General features: G+C 54.5%; 1 protein-coding gene across 6 annotated transcripts in view; it reads left to right on the top strand.

The window, feature by feature from the left end:
* DLGAP4 (DLG associated protein 4) overlaps window positions 1–19079 on the top strand; it is a gene marked incomplete at its 5' end in the record, with an annotated part of 84638 nt that overhangs the window by 2499 nt on the left and 63060 nt on the right. For 2 of the 6 annotated variants that reach the window (XM_080813076.1, XM_080813077.1), the window contains 4 exons: window positions 1133–1374; window positions 3939–4053; window positions 6686–6736; window positions 9526–9766. In XM_080813076.1, coding sequence (XP_080669202.1) covers window positions 1133–1374; window positions 3939–4053; window positions 6686–6736; window positions 9526–9766 — 649 coding nt within the window. Of the gene's footprint in view, window positions 1–1132; window positions 1375–3938; window positions 4054–6685; window positions 6737–9525; window positions 9767–16942; window positions 18032–19079 lie in introns of those variants that run through there. The other 4 variants (XM_080813079.1, XM_080813082.1, XM_080813078.1 and 1 more) reach the window with 3 other exon arrangements.

Genomic DNA, 19079 nt, shown 5'->3' with positions numbered 1-19079 from the left:
GGTCACTGGCAATATGGGCATCTAGAAGGACGTAGCATCTGTGTGCATTCTGCATGTGGTGAAGAATGGTGATGCTGTGTCCACTGAGAAATGTGTGTCACCGGGGCCTCTGTGATGAAGGGTGTTGAACCTAGCGGGGGTGTGCACTCTGTATGTGTCGAGGCAAAGACTCGGTGAGATGGGGACAGGCTGCAGTGTGTCCGCAGTGCAGTGATGGCTGCTGTGTTCGGTGGGGGGTGGTGCAAGTATGTTCTGTGTTCACGTTGTATACTTGTCCAGGGGTGTGTGGTAATGAGTGACTGCTGTGGGAGTGTCCTTGGTGAGATGGGGGCGGGGAATGTACGTTTGCTCTCTGAGATGTGTGCACCTGGCAAGGTGTGTTCACTCTGTGCTTGGGCTGAGAGACCTGGTAAGTGCTAAGATGTGTGGAATCTTTCATCATGGGGTGAATGTCCACTGTGTATACCTGTCAGATGGGAAAACAGCCCTTTTTCCAGGTCACCACCTGGCTGCCAGCCCCCCAACGGGCTCTGCACCCCTGTGCCTGGGCTTACCCACTAGTAAGGGATACAGGATGTCCGTTGGCTCCAAGGACCCTGCCCCTTTACTACTGTGCTGGGGTTCTCTGACCAGTCCTCCCTATCCCTACCCCCATCCTAGGACTGGATCTTGGTGCCAGGTCTGAGGGCCTCAGTCTGGTCTGATGTTCTCATCTGTGTAGTGGGATCATAAGCCGTCCTCTAAGATAGCAAGGTGATGTGATGGGAACACAGTGGGTGCTCAGAAAAGGAACTGCAGTGGGCAGCTACTGTGATCTTACAGCCTGAGCGGTTTTGCTGGGGCACACGCAGCCTGGGATCCATGCAGAAATCTGAGGTCTGAGAGGGGCGAGGATTTACTTGAGATCACGCAGTGAAGCTGTGGCCGAGCCAGCTCTGGAACTCAAGTATCCTTCCCAGCCCCCGGCTCTGCCCTGCTGCTGGGTGGCTTCAACAGCAGTACCCATCACGGAAGGCTGAAACTGTCCGAGGCGGAGAGCGGGGGGCGCTTCAGGGTCCCGAGCACCGTTCTGCGATGTGCGCTGCCCCCGATCCCACCCTGCCCTCGCTGAGGTCTGTCCGCCCATCCTCAGGTGCCCGGCGGCGGCGGCGAGTGGAGCACCGCGCTGCTGTCCCCGCGCGAGGCGGACGCCGCGGCCGAGGGCCCCATCCCGTGCAGGCGCATGCGCAGCGGCAGCTACATCAAGGCCATGGGCGACGAGGACAGCGACGAGTCCGGCGGCAGCCCCAAGCCCTCACCCAAGACGGCAGCACGGCGCCAGAGCTACCTGAGGGCCACGCAGCAGTCGCTGGGAGAGCAGAGCAACCCCCGCAGGTGAGCGCGCAGTCCCGCTACTTAGAGCCCCGCCCACAGGCTAGCCCGGCCCCCCCGGAGCTCCGCCCCCTGGGATTGCGGCTCGGGAGTCCGAGTCAGGTCCTGGGAGGTCTCCCAAGTTCCGCCTGCTGGGAGCCCCGCCCACAAGCTAACCTGCCCCATTGGAGGTCTCCCCGCTCACCGCGAGCTCTCCGGGAAAGCCTCCTCCGCTCTCACAGGCTCCGCTCACTGGCCGGGCTAGTCCCTAGGTGAGCTCCTCACAGGTATGTCCCACCTCTGGGAACCTCGCTTTCCTACTCTGTGGCCCCTAGGAAAGCCCCGCCCCATAGGTAAATCCTGCCTCACAGCCTCAGATCCAGGTGAACTCGGGCTCCCAGTGATCTAGGCTCCCTAGGTAAACCCGACCTTAGCTTAGCCTTCTCCCTGAGATCCTTGGCCTTAGGTTGGCCCTTCGTTTGAGGAGTTGACTCTGGAGAGCCCCGCCATTTGGTGAACCATCCCATAAGCCCCCCACAGTTAAACCCTGACCAGCAGTGAGTCTTATCCTTTGGCAAATGATAAGGAGAGTCTCTCTAGAGTGACTGGCCATGTGCCCAGGAGGCACATCACCAGGTGAGTTCCATTCCCACAGGAGAACTGGACGAGGGAATCCTCTTCTTCCGGTTAGGACAACCCTGCCCCTAGTGATCCCACCACCTGTACCAACAAGGTACTTACTGCCAGGGGAAGGCCAGAGCCCCCTCTGCCCTTGCCCCTGTAATTGATCCCTGTGGTGAGCTCCGAGACTGGGGAGGAGGGTGTACCCAGAAGTCAAAGGCAGATGAACAGCCTTCACCTGTTCCCTCATCCTGCCTCGAATTGCACCGTCAAGCCCTTTCCTGTTGCTTTAAGACTTGGAAGAGTTAATGAAAGTATGAACAAATGAGATGCATGCACACAGAGAGCAACAATTAAAATGTTAGAGAAAGGTGAGGCTTTCACATGTAGAAGTCACCGTGGGGATCAGAACAGAAAAGAATGAGAGGAGGAAAAAAATGTTACAGAAGGCCCATCATCAAGTACAAAACAAGTAAAACTTAGTAGGAGGGGTTCAAAGTTCTTTGAGGAAAAGAAACGAAAGCAAGTCAGAAACAAAAAGAAGACTTAAGGGAACAAGCTTAGTCCTAGTTCCTAAACTACGGGGGCCAAGAGTCAAGGCTTCTGGGAGGAGGGGGTCTGCGAGGACCTTGACAGAGAAAAGAGAGCAGGTAAGGTGACAGAGCCATGAGGCAGGGAGAGGCAAGGAGGAGCAGGGAGGGGCAGTGTACTCGGAGAAGCCCAGGAGTTTCCTTGTGACAGGGAATTGCTTAAGGGATGCACAGGGAGACAGAAGGCAGGAAATGGCCTCCAGGTGGGAATTTAGGGCATCACTGGCCCATCCCAGGTCTTCCCCTCTCTGAGCCTCAGTTCCCCATCTTTAAGTGAGGGGGCTAAGGTGGATGATCCTTAAGACCCCTTCTAGTCCTGGAAGCACTACCATAAATGACCAGTGTGCACTGAGGTGGGAGAGGAGGGCTGGACCCAGGCCCAGACCTTGAATGAGAGGGAATAAATAATAATAGTAGCTATAGTCATGGGCACCATCTGTTAGCACTTGCCACACTCTGGGCTCTGTGCCTGGCCCAGTGCACTTCAGTGTGATTCCAAATCCTCCTCATCAAGGCCCCAAGCAGGCAGGCATGGTGTCCCCCCACTTTGTAGGCGAGGAAACTTAGACATAGGCAAGGGGGTCGTGACTTGCCCAAGGTCACCCACTGAGGAAACTCCATTCCAATCCAAGCCCACCTATGTCAAGGCCTGAGCTGTTGGGTGCTTGGATTTTAACCCCAGAGCAGTGGGGTTAAAACTCACTGCACCGCCTGCTGGGAGCCCCGCCCACAGGCTAACCTGCCCCATTGGAGACCTCCCTGCTCCCCCGCAGGTGAGCTCTCAGGGAAAGCCTCCTCCACTCTCACAGGCTCCACTCACTGGCCAGGCTAGTGAGGGAGAAACCCAGGGTCAGGTAGATGTGAGAAAAACTGAAGAGCAGGAGTTGTGAGAAGTGGTGTCTTTGGGGGCCTGGTGGAAGCTACCTGGATATTGTGTTGAAACTGATGCACTTTGGGCAGCTCCAGCCTGAGATCAAGGCTGTGAGCCTTGACCTACCTCCCCTGTCCAGCCATTGGAATTGCCCCAGACCTGTCGGGGAAGGGGGCTGTAGAACTGGGCGGGCTTGGGCAGCGAGGTTTGAAATGGTTAAAAGTGAGCTTGTGCTGCCACCTCGTGGCTACAGTAGAGATGACAGGTGAGAAAGACCGGCATCCTCCAGAGTCAAGTCTCAGAGAGCTGGGAGCTCTCCCCTTGCTCAGTGCCCCTGACCCACCCCTCCACCCCATCTTCACCCCTCCCAACACTACACAGGCTGGCAGTGACTTCCATTTTTCCCTCTGCACTCGATGACCTTGGCCAGTCTTTCCTGGTCTGAGCCTGTTTCTCAGGCTGAACAATGGGTGGGCTGAGCCCTGTCTGCTCCCCACCTTCCCCAGGAGTCTGGACCGCCTGGATTCAGTGGACATGCTGCTGCCCTCCAAGTGTCCCAGCTGGGAGGAGGACTACAACCCCGTCAGCGACAGCCTCAACGACTCCAGCTGCATCAGCCAGGTGAGGGTGGCAGCTAGCCAGGACAGTGGGCTTGGGAGAGCCCAGCTCCCACCCAGGAGGACAGACATCCAGGCCCAGCCCCTGGCGAGTGGTCCCCAGATGTCTTCACTGTGCTTCTGTTTGGTCTTTGTTCCCATAGCTGCCTGTGTACATATGTCTGTCCCACTGATTGTCCTGTGGCTGGAGAGCGGTCTCGGGGCCTGAGCATGCTGTGGCCTGAGCTGAGGGCCCCGGGGGAGGGGCCACACCACTGCTATAGACCCAGGAGCCCTGAAGATAGAGAACTGGAGACCTGAGCTTGAGTCCTAGTCTTGTCACCGAGAGTATGAACCCAGGACAAGTCACTCCCTCCCTGAGCCTCAGTTTCCTGATTTACACAGAAGGGTGATAATTCCTATTTCAAAGTGTTATGAGGAATTGAGATAGGAACGTAGTGTTCTCAACTAAGGGTAGCTAACGTTATGGTTCTTATTGCTGTGTTGCTGTATGACCTTAGGAAAGTTGTTTCTCCACTCTGGACCTCCATGTCCCGCAGGCTCAGTGGAAAGTTGGACTTCCAAGGTTTAGGCACCCCTGCCACTAACATTGATAAGCACACTGTGCTGAACCTTTCATTCTCTTAACTCCCAGGTCCTTGAACCCTCACAGCCATGTCCAGGGGTGGGTGTGCTTATTATTTATATCCCCATTTCACGGATGAGGAAACTGAGGCTCAGCTGGCTGAGATCACATAGTAAGGAGGAGGCAGAGCTGGGCAGAGATCCAGGGCTGTCAGTCATACACCGGGACTCCAGCCCCCGCCATGTGCGCAGTACTTTGGGGTTGGCAAAGGGAAGACCAGCCAAGTTTCAAGGGCTTCCCCTAGGGTGTGGATGGGGAGATGAGGCCCAGAGAGGGCAACACCTGCTAGGAGTAAAAGAGTGGGGCAGGCGAGGCCCCAGGTGCAGCCCTGGCCTCCTTTCTGGGCAGAGACAGGCCCCAGGGCCCACTGTGTATAGCCCCACTGCCTGGGCTAATACACTGCTTAGAACTGGAAAGCTTCAGGATCCCATCCCCTTACCACTCCACTGTTCCTCGTCTGGCCATAGTGTCCCCCCTTGAGTCCCCAGACCCCTCAGCACTGTCATTCCCAGACCAAGGGGACTGACTTCAGACTTGGGGAGGAGTAGAGCACCCTAACCATGGGACTCTGTCCCTGCCACCCTCGTGCAGGCCCCACCAAGTCTCCCGGGCTCCAGACCTGCCACCTGCACTGTGTTCCCAATTGCCATAGGGAGCTTATGAAGGATGTGAGGCAGATCACCCTGTGTCCCTGCTCTAAACCCTCTGTAGCTCCCGCTTGCCCCCAGTGAAGGCCAGACTCCTTACTCAGCTGCGTGTGAGCCTGCCTCTCTCTCACGTGGGATCTCAGATGCTCTGTCCCCTGTCCTGCTGCAGCCACACTGGCCTCCTTTCTGCTCCTCGCACACCTCACACACCTTACTGTTTCTTCTCCCAGGAGCACCCTTCTCTCAGATCTTTGCTCAGCTGGTTTTTCTCTGTGCTTCTGGTCTTGACTCAAATGTCACCTCAGGGGAGCCTGCCCTGTTACTTGTCGAAAGGAGCCCCCAAGACACTGTTCCCTTACCCTGCTTAATTTACCTGACAGCACCATTACTGTCTGGAGTTATAGCTGTTTATTTAATTGATGTCTGTCTCACTCTTAAGACTGGGAGCTCCCTGCAGGTGGGGAGCTTGCCGTGTGGTTCCCTGTACTGTCCTGGTCCTCAGCACATGGCACAGGGCACACCGGAGCCTGCTGAATGGATGGCTTCCCTCCCTGTGTCTCCTATCCTACTGTGTTCTTTTGTTTCTCAGTCTTCTGTCTTTGTATCTGTCTCTCTCTGTTTTTCTTTCCCCTCATTCACATTTTTCTCTGACTCCCTCTAGTCGGTACCACATCCATGCTTCTCTCTGTCTTTCTCTCACACACCCCATCTTCACTTCTGCCTAGCCCCGGCATCTGGAACACTTTTATCCTTTGGCTGTACGTAAGGGCCCATGGAATCAGCCAGGCTGGGGACCCCAGCAGGTCTCTGCCACTACCACCTGCCCAGCCCAGCTCTCTCCTAGGCCAGGGTCCTCTGAGCCCTCAAACCCTCACCTCCAGAAGCCTGAGTGACCTGAGCCACATATGTGGCCCTAGAGTCAGAGATATCCCAGCTCTGACTGTGTCTCTGAGGCCTTGACTCCTGCCAGAAGGAGCCTCCCTCCCACCAGGCCCTGGACTATGTAGGCCCTGACCAGGGAAGAGAAGGCTTTGGGCTCTGGGCCTAATCTGTAGATCCGGGAGTTGGGGGTGGGGGGGCTGCCTGCCTAGGTGAGAGGCAGTAGACTGGGCATCTCCCAGGGGCCAGAACAAAAGAAAGATGTAGAAAGAGCAGAGTATAAATCCTCAGTAGCACCCAGCCCCAGAAGGGGTAAGCCTCCCATCCGTGGAGGAAGCTAAGTGAGACCTCCTGGCAGACCAGGCCTCAGCCAGTCTGGGGAGGACGTTAGGCCAGCCAGCCAGCCTCTTGTAGCCAAGTCTGAATACCCTACCCCAGCCCCCAGCCTTGGTCTCCCCATAACCCTCCCCCTCTCTTTCCTGCAGATTTTTGGACAGGCCTCCCTGATCCCCCAGTTGTTTGGCCATGAGCAGCAGGTCAGTATGTTTGCCCTTCTCTCATACCCCAATTCCAGAGCCCAGGGCTGGGTCTGAGGCCTGGCATCTGAGTGGTCCCAGCCCCTGGCCCTGGCAGGAACCAGCAGAGCCTGCGCCAGGGAAGCCACCACCGGTGAGCACGGAGTCGAGGGTCACGCTCTGCCCTGACCTCTCCCTCACGGACCCTTTCACTTCACTTTTCTGTGCCTCAGTTTCCTCTTTTCAAAAATGGGAAAGAATGGGCTAGGTCTCATGGATAGGGCGGGAAACAATCCCAGAGTAAAGGAAAGTGGACCCTGGGAGTCTTCTAGCTAGAGAGACTGTTCTCTTTGGACACATGGGAAGCTGGGGGCTGGTGGTATTGGCCTCCAGGTCCCAGATCCCAGATCCCCTAATGTTTCTCCTTTAAGGATGTTGGGGTATTGGCATGAACACAGAGACTTTTCCATCTTACAAAACTTGGTGGGGGTGAAGCTGCTTGTGGTATGCTGTCTGTTTGCCCTACGGGTGCCCCTTCCTGTGCACACAAACCTTGCCCGAGAAGAGGCCCTCTCCTCCTTCCCAGGCCCCAGCCCCCGAGACCAGGAAGAGAGGCTGAAAGGGGCTCCAAGCTCACCCCCTCATTGTGGCCAGGAGTAGACAAGGAACCTGTCCAACGGGCGGGACGAATATTGGCCCTCCTCTCCTGATTCTAGCTGTGGCGGGCTCACATGCCTCCCATGTTCATGTCATAGTTCTTCCCAAACACATTTTTCTGGAGGGTCTTTGGGGAGCCCACAGGGGGCCAGGTGCCCTCTTCCTCCCCTAATGTCCACAGGCTTGTGGTAAGGATGTGATGTGTTAACATCCCAACGAGTTCCCTGCCTACAGTATGTCCTCAGTGATATACATACCAACAGCTCTGACCAGCTGGCCTCACCTCTCAGGGCTCGGAAGCATCTTAACCAGTACTTACAAATCCTTGCCCTCACCCCACGGAGCCTCCTCTAAGAATATGGATAGGTCACCTGGTGCTTAGTCTCCTGACACTGTTCTCAGCATGGGATATGAATGATCTCATTTAATCTCGACAACAATCTTAGGAAATTTGGTCTACAGTTAGCCCTTATTTTATAGATGGGGAAACTGAGGCACAGAGCAGTTAAGTGACGTGCCCATATTCATATTGCAAGGAATTGATGGACCCAGGTTGAAACTCCAGCAGTCCTGTTCCAAAGCTGTTGCCATGCCTGCAATCCCAAAGCAAGACCTTATTGCCCTTGGCAATCACAGGGGCTTCTCGGTGTACTTCAGGTCACAGCCAAGGAGGATAAACGCCTGTCTCTTTCAAACCCACCCCAAATGAATGTTGGGTATACCTCATGGCCTACATTTTAATTTATCAGTGTCGTCCGACAGAACTTTCTGTGAAGATGGAGATGTTCTGTCCTACACGCTTTCCCATAAGGTGGCATAAGCAAGTGAAACATAGCTAGTGTGGCTAAGGAGCTGAATTTTTTGTTTAATTTTGATTAGTTTAAAACCTAAAGAGCCACACGTGGTTGCTACCATATTGGACAGCACAGATTTAGACCTTTCCAAATAGATATGCTCCCAACTGGGTGATGATCCGTCTAGTCATTTTACCTGATGCAGTGCCCGGCATTTCATTTAGGTAGGAAACCTACCTGACCTCTGACCCAGAGGGTGGTGAGAGCTGGACGCCACACCAGCAGAGCAGGCCCCATGAACGGCTCCATCTTTCTTCCATATGGTGCTCAGTCAGCTTCTGTCCCTGCCCTTCTTGCTCTGGCCTCCCTTCAGGTCCTCCAGTCAGTGTCCATCCTTTGCCTGCCAACTCCTCAGCTTATGCTCTGTGGTCTCTAGTTGCCATCATAGCCTAAGACCTGGGTCAAACATACCCTTCCAGAACCCTTAGAGAGTATGTGTGGCAGGCCGCTGTATGCTCACGCTCTCAGATACAGATCTATAGGATCTTGGATGGCCGTCTCTAGAGAGACACTTAGAAACCATCTAGATAACGTTGAACTAGGTGTGAGATGACAAATAGCAGACGTGTCACCATTCTCCCTACTGCCCTTGGCAGACATCACTAATCAATCCTCACCACAACTCAGTCACCATTCTCTATAACGCCCTTGGCAGACATCACTAATCAATCCTCACTGCCACTACCCTCATTCCAGTTTTATCTTCTCTTACCAGATTATGACATCAGCTTCATCTCAGGCCTCTGCCTCTGTCCCAGACTCCCTTCCCAACATTCATTCTCTACTCCAGGGCTAGATTAATGCTCCTTAAATTCATATTTGGAGTACTGATTCAGCCACTTCCTGACTGGGTACACCTGGCAATTATCTTCCCCTCACTGGCCCTCGGTTTCTTAGCTTGTGAAAGTAAAGGAATTGGACCTTAAACTGGTAAATTTCTAGCACACCTACTGCCACCTCCCATTCCAACATTCAAGGTAGACATTACTAATTGATTGTAGCCTTCTTTGTGGCTGAATTCAGATGTGACCTCAGGATCTATCAGTTGATCAGTATGGACACTCAAGACCCACTAAGTATCCTTAATCAAATTTGAGGTCCGAAGAAGTGACAAGGGGCTGTCACTTCTTAAGGGTTCCATCCACCCACCCTATATCGTGAGCGAGACGGGAGGAAAGGGGGGAGGGCTGACTCAAGGCCCCACTAACTCTCCAGCCCTGCTGCTGAACCAACCACCCAGCACCCCGTCCCTCCAGAATGGGCCCTGCTGGCCCCTGACGCCCACCTTTGCCCGGCTAGGTACGGGAGGCAGATCTGAGCGACCAGTATGAGGCAGCCTGCGAGTCTGCCTGCAGCGAAGCCGAGTCTACAGCCGCCGAGGCACTGGACTTGCCGCTGCCCAGCTATTTTCGCTCCCGCAGCCACAGCTACCTGCGGGCCATCCAGGCGGGCTGCTCTCAGGAGGAGGACAGTGTCTCCCTGCAGTCCCTCTCCCCCCCGCCCAGCACTGGCAGCCTCAGCAACAGTCGCACGCTTCCGAGTGAGTACTGAGATGGGGGAGAGGGGTTGTTTTTGTTTCTCACGAGGGGACCCCAGGGACTGTTCCTGATGGACCAGATATGGGGAATGCCGGGGAAGGAGCAAAAAAGCAGGAGGCCTTGAGACTGAACTTCCCAGTAAAAGACAAATTGGAGCTCAAACGGGAGTCACAAAGGCTGATGTCATCTCTGGCAGTAGGAGGAGGGGGTCAGAGAGGGCTCCCACTCTGGGATCCCAATCCTGGCTCAGAGCAGCCACCTGCTGGAGGGCGGGGCTTCCTGAAGCCCCACCTCCCTATTTGGATTAGTTCAGGTAGGCAAACCTATGGTGAGGTTTAGAACCCGCAGGGAAGAGGATGGTGTCTGCACTGAGCCTTCTCAGCCGGCTGGGTTTGCGGGTGTCTCTCTTATCCACAGAGACCACCTGTCCTTTCTGATACTTGTTGTAAGTCCTCCGGTGACAGTCTATGCATGATCAGAGCAAAAGGGAACCCCACATCACAGACTAAGCCATGAAAACCCAGACCAGGGAAAATCATAGATCATTTCTGGTTTAGTAGAGAGAGTTTCAATCTTATCCTGGCTAGCTGGTTTTCCTCTAGGAGTCTCGTTTCCTCATCTGTACACCAAGGCAGAAGCCAGGCCCCAGAGAGTTCTTGGGAAGACAAGATAAGGGAGTGTTTAGGCAGGGCCTTGCACATGGTGGGAGCTACGATCGTTGGTGTTCAGACATGACTCTGACTTTCCTGGCAGTCAGAAGCAGTTGGGGTTGGATTGTTGTAGGAAAAGAGACATGTTACAAATGTTCAGTTTGTGTTTGATGTAAATAAATGAATCTAAATCCTATGCATGTTCTGTATGTGGGAAATTAGCTTTATCAAATGAATGAATTTGTCTTTACAGGGGGGCAGAGCAAGAAACGACTTGTCTCCCCATTGCCTTTCCAATCCTGGGTGAGATCTGGGCAGATCCCTGAGCTTTTCCAGTCACTTTTAGATCATAAGGAACAGTCTCATTTTTAGGTATTAGGAGTCAGGTCTGGCCTCACTGTGAAGCTTCAATCTTACCAACCTCAGATCTCATGTTTCTGCAGGTAGAGCCTGACTTGGGCTTTGGAGCTGGGCATGGTGGTCATTGTTGACTCTGTCCCTTGTTCACTAGTGTCTGTTTCTGGTCCCTCCAGGTGGCAGGGGAAGGTAGCCAGCACAGGTGTTTTTGGGTGTCAGGACTTTTTGGATGACTGATGCCACATGCTGGCTCTTTGCTAAGTGGTACCTTCGGAGGGCCTCACGGTGCTTCCTTCCCTGGCACGGGCAGCCCCCCTCCAGCTCACTGCTTCCTATTCCCTCTCCGCATCTCGCTCTGCTGGACCCCCTCCTCCCAACTCAGCTTCTCTTCTCTAGGGGACCAGGCCCTGCCAGGCAAGCATCTTGGGCAAAATCCTCTGATAACAACTCCAGCCCCACTTTCTTCCTTGACTCCCATTCTACCTGTGTGACAATGAGGCCCTTGTCCTGGGGAGCTCTGAAAGTCTGGGCTTCACTACAGCCCTTCTTCTAGACCTTCTGTCATGGGTAACCCTGCCAGGCTCTACTTCAGAGGTCTGCCAGATGCCAAGGCCCAGTTCTAGGGCCTCCAAATCCAGGGGATCCCTGCCAGGCTCTCCCAGGCATCCTGCTGTATTCCCCTAAGAGCCTCAGGGAAAGGGCCAGATTCTCCCATCATCAGGCCCATTTTCTAAGCATGAAGTAGGCCTGGGGGGACATACAGCACGCCAGCAATCTTCTTCAAATAGACACTCATTCTCTAATCTTCCCCAAACCCAATCACTCATGAATGGACTAAGGATGGGTCCATGTCCCAGAACTGCTTGGGTCCCTGTATCGATCAGCTGTGGACACAATAGCGCTGCATAACAAAGAACCACAAAATTAGTGTAGTACAACGATTAACACTTATTTCTTGCTTTGCGGGTCAGCAGGAACAGTTCTGTCCCACAACTCTCTCATCCTCCTCCTGAAACCAAAGGTCCTCCTGGGATCAGTGACCCATTCAGGGCATGTTCTTCTTCTTTTTTTTTTTTTTTTAAGATTTTATTTATTTATTTGACAGAGATCACAAGTAGGCAGAGAGGCAGGCAGAGAGAAAGGAGGAAGCAGGCTCCCTGTTGAGCAGAGAGCCCGATGCGGGACTCCATCCCAGGACCCTGGGATCATGACCTGAGCCGAAAGCAGAGGCCTTAACCCACTGAGCCACCCAGGTTCCCCCAGGGCATGTTCTTCTTGGCAGAAGCACAAGAGAGCGAGCCTAAGGACACAAGCACATTTCAAGGCCCCAACGTATATACTATCTGCTAAAATTTTATGGGGTAAAGGAAGTCATATGACTGAGCTCAAAGACGGGGATGGAGAGGTACCCTCCTACCTTTGTGTAAGAAACTATTTCTATGGCAATGGTGTGGATGCAGGGAGGGGTGAAAAATCAGGGTTGATAATCGAATCTGCTATAGTCCACTCTCTTGGCCATATTTATTCACGTTCCTCTCACATAGAAAATACACCATTTATCCAGGACACCTGGGTGGCTCAGCTGGTAGTATCTGACTCTTGGTTTCAGCTCAGGTCGTGATCTCAGGGTCGTAAGATCGAGCCCTGAGTGGGGCTCTGCTCTCAGTGCAGAGTCTGTTTGAGCTTCTCTCCCTCCCACTCTGCCTCTACCTGCTGGTGCGTGTGCTCGTGCATGAGTGCACATACCTTCTCTCTCCCTCTCATTCTCAAATAAATATTTTTTTAAAAATATACTTATCCTCAAGACTCCCAAAGTCTCATCCAATCATAACAGTGGGATCTCATGATTTATGTCAGGTCTGGGTGTGGTTCCTCTTGATTGAGTAACCTAAAATCTAAAAAGAAAAAGATACAGGGCACCTGGGTGGCTCAGTTGGTTAAACGTCTGCCTTCAGCTCAGGTCATGATTCCAGGGTCCTGGGATCGAGCCCCTCATTGGGTTCCTTGCTCAGCGGGGAGCCTGCTTCTCATTCTGTCTGCCACTCCCCCTGCTTGTTCTCTGACAAATAAATAAATAAAATCTTAAAAAGAAAAAGAGACCCCAATCAACCAAACCCACTCCCAACTGTCCTGTATGGGTGATCCAGGAGCCGGCTTTAAATAGAGGGATGTGGGCCTCTAATTATTCTCAGTTTGGGGACTTTAGATCAAACAAAAGACACTCAAAAAAGAATCATGTAGCAACACCTCCTATTGACTCCGACGTGTGTGTACAAGTGCACCTGCTTCCGGATATACATGAACTTGTAGACCCTTAGATCTCTGTATGATACGAAAAGTTACAAAAACACATGCACATGGATATTCCCCACAGGTGCACATACACACGTAATGTCTACATACACCTGCATACACACTCACACACACGTGTATCTCTTTCAAGACTCGTGCCCCCTCCACACCTGTGAGGAAATCATGCCCCTAGTAGATTAGAGCCACTGAAAAAATTCACCCTGACATTTTCCAGGTCAGCCCTCCCTCAGGTCTCCACAGTGACCACTACATACTTGCTCGTCTCTCCACCCTCCGATCCCCTCATGCTCAGCAGGTAAACCCACCTGCCTCACAGGGAAAACCAAAGCCACCAGATTTTCCCATCTGTGCCCAGAACTGCAGCTGGTCCATACGATACGTTTGTGCTGAGTTAGGAAAGGGCACTCCCCCCAAGACACTTAATTGCCATCTGTTGAAAAATTGTCATGATGTGTAATTTTTATTAGAATAAGGTCTTTTTCTGCCATCTGCCACAGATTTGTCATAAGTATATAATTTAATTATGTCTGCCCTATATGTGGCATCCTTAATCAGTGGAAAACTTGCACAACCATCCATGGCAATTCTGCACATAACCACCTCCCTCTACATAGACCCACGCCAACACGCAGGCCCACCCTGTTTCAGCCACCGTTGCCCCACAGGGGTCACCCCTATTCAGAAGCGGTCTCCTCTCCTCAGCTCTGTCTCCAGGAAGGGAGAAGTCCAGACCCCAGGTACACACACACACACCTAGGGCTGTTCTGAGCCCCCAGGTTGCTGAGGGGTATGAAAGCTCTTCCACACTCGTACATGGGCACGTATGGTGGGCACGTATGGACTCAGGCCATATGTGGGCAGGTGGGTGGATGTGGGCAAGGAGTGGTTATTGAGGCAGTGAGAGCCTGGAAGGGGGAGGGCCCCTCTGGAGTGGCTGTGGGCAGAGCCTGGAGCTGCCCGCCCACCCACTTAGAGCTCACCAGCTTCCCAGCCGCCAGCACCACTGCCACCACTCTTTCTCTCTCTCCCTCCCCCCTTCTGACCCAGATTCCACATTCCAGAAATAGCTCTGGCAGGTGACTGGCAGGCGGGGTCAGCTCCAGCTAGGGCGGCAGGGGAAGCAGTTTGGCTATATATATGAGCCCCTCCCAGCCAAAGGACCCAACTGGAAGGGGCCACAGGGGTGCCATCCCCCCACAGTCGGCCCCAGCCTGCCTCCTCTCCCCCTCTGGGAAAGAGAAGAAGAAAGAACAAAGAAGACTCTCCCTCCCACTCTCTCCCTCTGCCCAGCTCCCATTAGTGCTCATTCTCCTCCCCTCCCTCCCTTTTGCCATCCTTTTCTTCTAGCTTCCTCTGCCCTCTCTCCCACCATCTCAGCCTTCAGTTTGCCTCCCTCAACTCCGTTCCCCTCCCCAGCCCCCCACTTCCTCCCCTCCCAGTTTCTGGCTGTCCTCCCTCCCTAGCCTCCCCTTCTGTGTCTCTCCCACTCCTTTAGAACCACAAGGGAAGCTGTGGCATCACCTAGGGGCCTGGGTAGCACCCCCCACTCCCACCCCCTAGCTCCTGCCAACTGTGCCCTCTGCACCAGCACATGATTCCATGTGCATGTGTGTTTACACACACACACACACACACACACACACACACACACACAAAACCAGGTTACACACACTGGGGGGCTCTCCCTGGCAGTCCTTGAAGCTCTAGGCTGAGCTGGGATGGGTTCCTGGCCTGGGATACATGCTTGCTCCTTACTCAGGAGTCCTGAGATCTAGTTTCCTCTGTTCTGTGTCACTCTGGGGGGTTCCAGCCCCTCCCTATGCTTCAAATTCTCCACCAATGTTGTGAGGTTTGAATTTGAGGAACCCCCCCTTCCCCGCCTAAATACCTCCCATCCAAGTCATCCTCTGAGTCCCTTCTTTGTCTCCTCCCCTCTCCCTCAGAATGTTCCATTTCTTCTCTGATTCACTCCCTCCTCCACAGAGGAAGGGAGGCTGACAAAATTCCAGTAAGCAGTCAACCCTCCATTCAGCCTTGTCCTCCCTCCCCCCGGCCTAGCCCTCCACAATCTCTGATTATTACACTACAGGCTCCTGTCAGATTGAACACTCCAGTTCCGGGGGTGTCAGGGCTGAGAGGAACCTCAAAGACCATAGTGTCCAGAGGTTGCAAATAGACTTCAACTCCTGTGTCATCTCTGATCCCTGGAGCCCAAGACTGAGATTTAGTTAAGCAGAGAAGTGTGCCACCATCGATTGGTGATGTCTGCTATGGCCAGAATATTTACACATATCTGACATTCCTGAATTAACCCAGTTTAACCTCTCATATGTATGCACATACACATGTGACAGAACTCTTTCAAAGAAACTACAGCCTAGAGAAGGTGAGTGTCAGGTCAAGGTCACCTGGTAGGTCAGGGAGCAGGCAAAACAATAAATAACACATATCAGTATATGGTTCATTGGAAAATAGCCCAGAGCAAGGGGAAGGGTTGCAGCACAAACAGGATTGTTAGGGTAGCCCTCGTTGAGAAAGATGTTTAAGCAAAGACTTGGAGGAAGCTGGGGAGGTATGCCAGGCAGGGAGGAGAGGTCCTGGGACAGGAAGGTACCTGGTGCATTGGAACAGGAGTGGGGTTCCATGGGGCTGGGGCAGAGCAAAACTGAGCCTGGCGTGTCCTCAGGGATGTCTTGAATTTTCTAAGTCAATTTAAAGATGAATACTACGTGAATAGCACAGGTGTAGCATAGTGACTGTGACTAGGACAGGGTAAACGCATACTTTCAAAATGCTTAGCACGGTATCTGGCATCAAAACCGCTCAGTAATCCTCATTTTCTTTTGTTATTATTATGCCTTTATACAAAAAGGGTTACAGTGGTATCAGAAACACTGTATCATCTTGTTAAGATTATTTTCTCCATTTTACATTTATTAAAGAGATGTGCAGAGAAGGTAAGGGACTTGCCTAAGTCACCCAGCAAGGCAGGTCAGGCAACAGGAGTTGGGTCTGTGGATGGCAGACCTACTGTAGGTACAGCCTGAAGAGGTGAGGCTGTAAGGAAACGACTACATGAGGAGTGGGGGACTACCAAGAGAGAAATGGGGAACAGAGAGTTGCCTTGAGACAGGAAGGGAATGATTTATGTCCTTAGCGCCTACTGCACGTTGACCTTCAGGGTACACTGAGTGTGCTGGTTTTCTTTTGCTGAAGAGGAATCGAAGGCTCAGGGAGGCTGAAAGAGTATCTCGTACAAGGTCACGCAGTCCTGGAAAGGGTGAGGCAGGATTCGAACCCAATCGGAGGATTCCGTCTGAGGATGGCAAAGGGAGGATGGAGGGGAGGTGCCAACTAGAAACACTTAGGACGTAGAGTCCACAGTACTTGAGGTCTAATTTGACCATGTAGGGTTGAGAAGACCAGCTCACCAGCACAGGATGCTTGCTGGGACCCTCAGTTTCCCCCAGTGACAGCGAGGTGTCGCCACGGTGAACTAGGGCGAACTCGTAGCGCTCCTCCCCCGGCAGGGAGCATGCGTCCCGTTCCAGCTGGAACCGGTTTGGCTGGGCGGCTCGAGGGGCGGAGCTCCCGGCGCTCGGGCATGCGCGTGCCGACGTGGGCGCGCGCTCGCTCTCACCATCAGTCGGCCTGGGCGTGGGCTAGCTAAACGCGCCCAGCGCTTGCGCACCGGCCAAGCCGCGCGCGCGCGCCGGGCCACGTGCCGAGCGGGCTCTGCGCGTCCCCGCCCTGCCCGGGAGTCCCGGGAGGCGCGCGCGCGCGGCTGACGCGGGGGGCGGGGCGGGGCGGGGCCGGCACGGGGCTTTAACACGGAGGCCCCGCCCCTCGGGCGTACAAAACCGGAGCCTCGGGCCGGGCCGCGTGAGGGAGGAGGGTGAGTGCCCGCCGCTGGCCGCAGCTGCCGCCAGCCTCGTCCGTCACTCCGTCCGTCTGTCCGGTCCACGCCGTCGCCGCCGCCTCCTCAGCCCGGACGCCCGGCGCCCGCCCAGCGCCGCCCGGAGCAGCCGCGGCCCCGCGAGGAGACGGGCGCCGCCCCCGCCCGGCCCTGCCCCCGCCCTCCTCCCCGTCTGTCCGTCCGTTCGTCCACCCGCCCGCTCGCGCTTCCGTCCCTCTGTCCGGCTGCCAGCCTTCGGGCTGGTCTCCCCGCTCCGTCCGCTTTGTCTCTCCCCGGCTCCCTGTCTCTTTGTCTCTGCCCTCGCGGTGCCTCACAGCCCCTCCCTCGCTCCCCGGTCTCGGGTCCCCCTCAAAGCGGTCCTCTCATCCCTCGGAGCTTCCCTTTCTGGGAGCCCCCATTCCTCGGGACCCGCCCTCACGGTGCCCTCCCGTTTTGGGGGGGTCTTTTCTTCAGAACACCGCCCTCACTCCCCCACGACTCCTTTCTCAGCTTCCCGCACATCCTTTGGGGGTCCTCCCTTCCATCTGTCCTCAAATCCCTGCGGTCTTGCCCTTTTCTTAGCCCTCATTTCCTCGGGGTTTTTCCTCTCGGTGCCCCTGATATACGCTGGGACCTCTGAGATACTTGGGGTCTCTCTCTTGGAACCCCCAAAAGCTCCCCAGCTCCCAGACTTCACCCCTCCCTGCTTTCCCTTGGGTTGTCTCTGTGGCTGTCGCTCCTTGTTCTTTCTCAGGCCTCCGTGGCCCCCCAGTTCTGGGGGTCGGGGTCTCCCGCTTTGCTCTCACTGCCTCTGCCCCTGCATCTGTCTCAGTGGTCTCACCACTCAGTGGCTCTTGTGCTGAAGGCCCCCTTTTGAGCCTGCTCCTTTCCCCAGGGCTCTTGGCCCCCTTGCTTTCTCTGCCCCTGCCCCCTGTCTCCCGTGCTTTCTGCTCCCTTGTCTCTCCCTTTCCCGTTTTCTGTCTCTGCCGGTCTCTGGGTCTCTGACCCCACTCTGGCCCTCATGGCTTTGTGTCTGGAGCTCTTGAAGCAATGTGAGTGGTGGGGTGTCCGGGTCGGGCTGGAGTCCGCCCGCAGGCTGGCCGCGGCGAGGCTCCATGGGGTTGGCGCTGGGGCTAGGGCTGGCGCTGGGGCAGGAGGCTCTGGAGCCTCCCAACAAAGGGGCAGGGAGGGAGGGGCCAGGCCGTCTGGCAGAGGTGGGAGTTGGGGCGCCTTCTTGCTCGGAGGCTTCTGCTTTAGTTGCTTGAGTGTGTGTGAAGGGTGCCACGGGCTGGACGTCCTGCCCGCTTGGTCCTGCATGGCCTGGCACTTTGTGATTGCTTGTGGGCAGGCCTGGGCTATTTTGGAGCTGGCAGGATGTGATATCACTTGGGTGTTTATTTAGACCCAGCTGGGGGTGGGGGCTGCGTTCTTGCCAACTTGAGTAATGAAATTTTGCAGGGGGGTGCGGCCTTTTAGGCAGCTGGGCTGTAGGGTTTGTGGGCAGAACTTTGCAGGCCACCAGCCTGGGCAGGTGAACAAGGTTATCATGCTGCTTTGGTCTTCCCGAGACTCCGCCAGGATGAGGGGAGAGAGTTGTTCTTAGTCTGACCACCCTTGAGTATTCCATTTGATGATCTAAGAACTCAGGGGCTTGATCCTGCCAGCTTCAAGCTGTGTGGGACCTGTGACCTCTCCAAGCCTCAGTTTCTCCATCTGTAAAAGGAATAATTGTGCTAGTCTCACCAGGTTGTCATGAAGACCAAATGAAAGTCTGTAGACATGTGCTGTGAAGTGTTGCTGTGTCTTTGAGCTGAGCCCACAGAGGGCAAGCAGCTTGTCCAGGCTACACAGCTAGTTCATGGCAGAGCTAGGACAGGGATCCAGCCCTAGGACTCCCTATCCAGAGTTCTTTACCCTTTGCTCCATTTCCACCTGATTATTCAGGAATGCACCTGCCGTTCCAATAGGGCAGGGAGCAAGCAGTCCCTTATTTATAACCCGATTTCTGGTTGCTCTTTGTCAGTTTGTAAAGATAGGCAGGTGTGCATAGCTGGATGTCTGCTCTGGGAGACAGGTGGATTTTTCATGTTCCATCTCATT

The sequence above is a fragment of the Martes martes genome (assembly GCF_963455335.1).
Source record: "Martes martes genome assembly, chromosome: 9".
In the NCBI taxonomy this organism is placed as follows: Eukaryota; Metazoa; Chordata; class Mammalia; order Carnivora; family Mustelidae; genus Martes; species Martes martes.
This window is presented reverse-complemented; position numbering and strand designations above follow the sequence as displayed.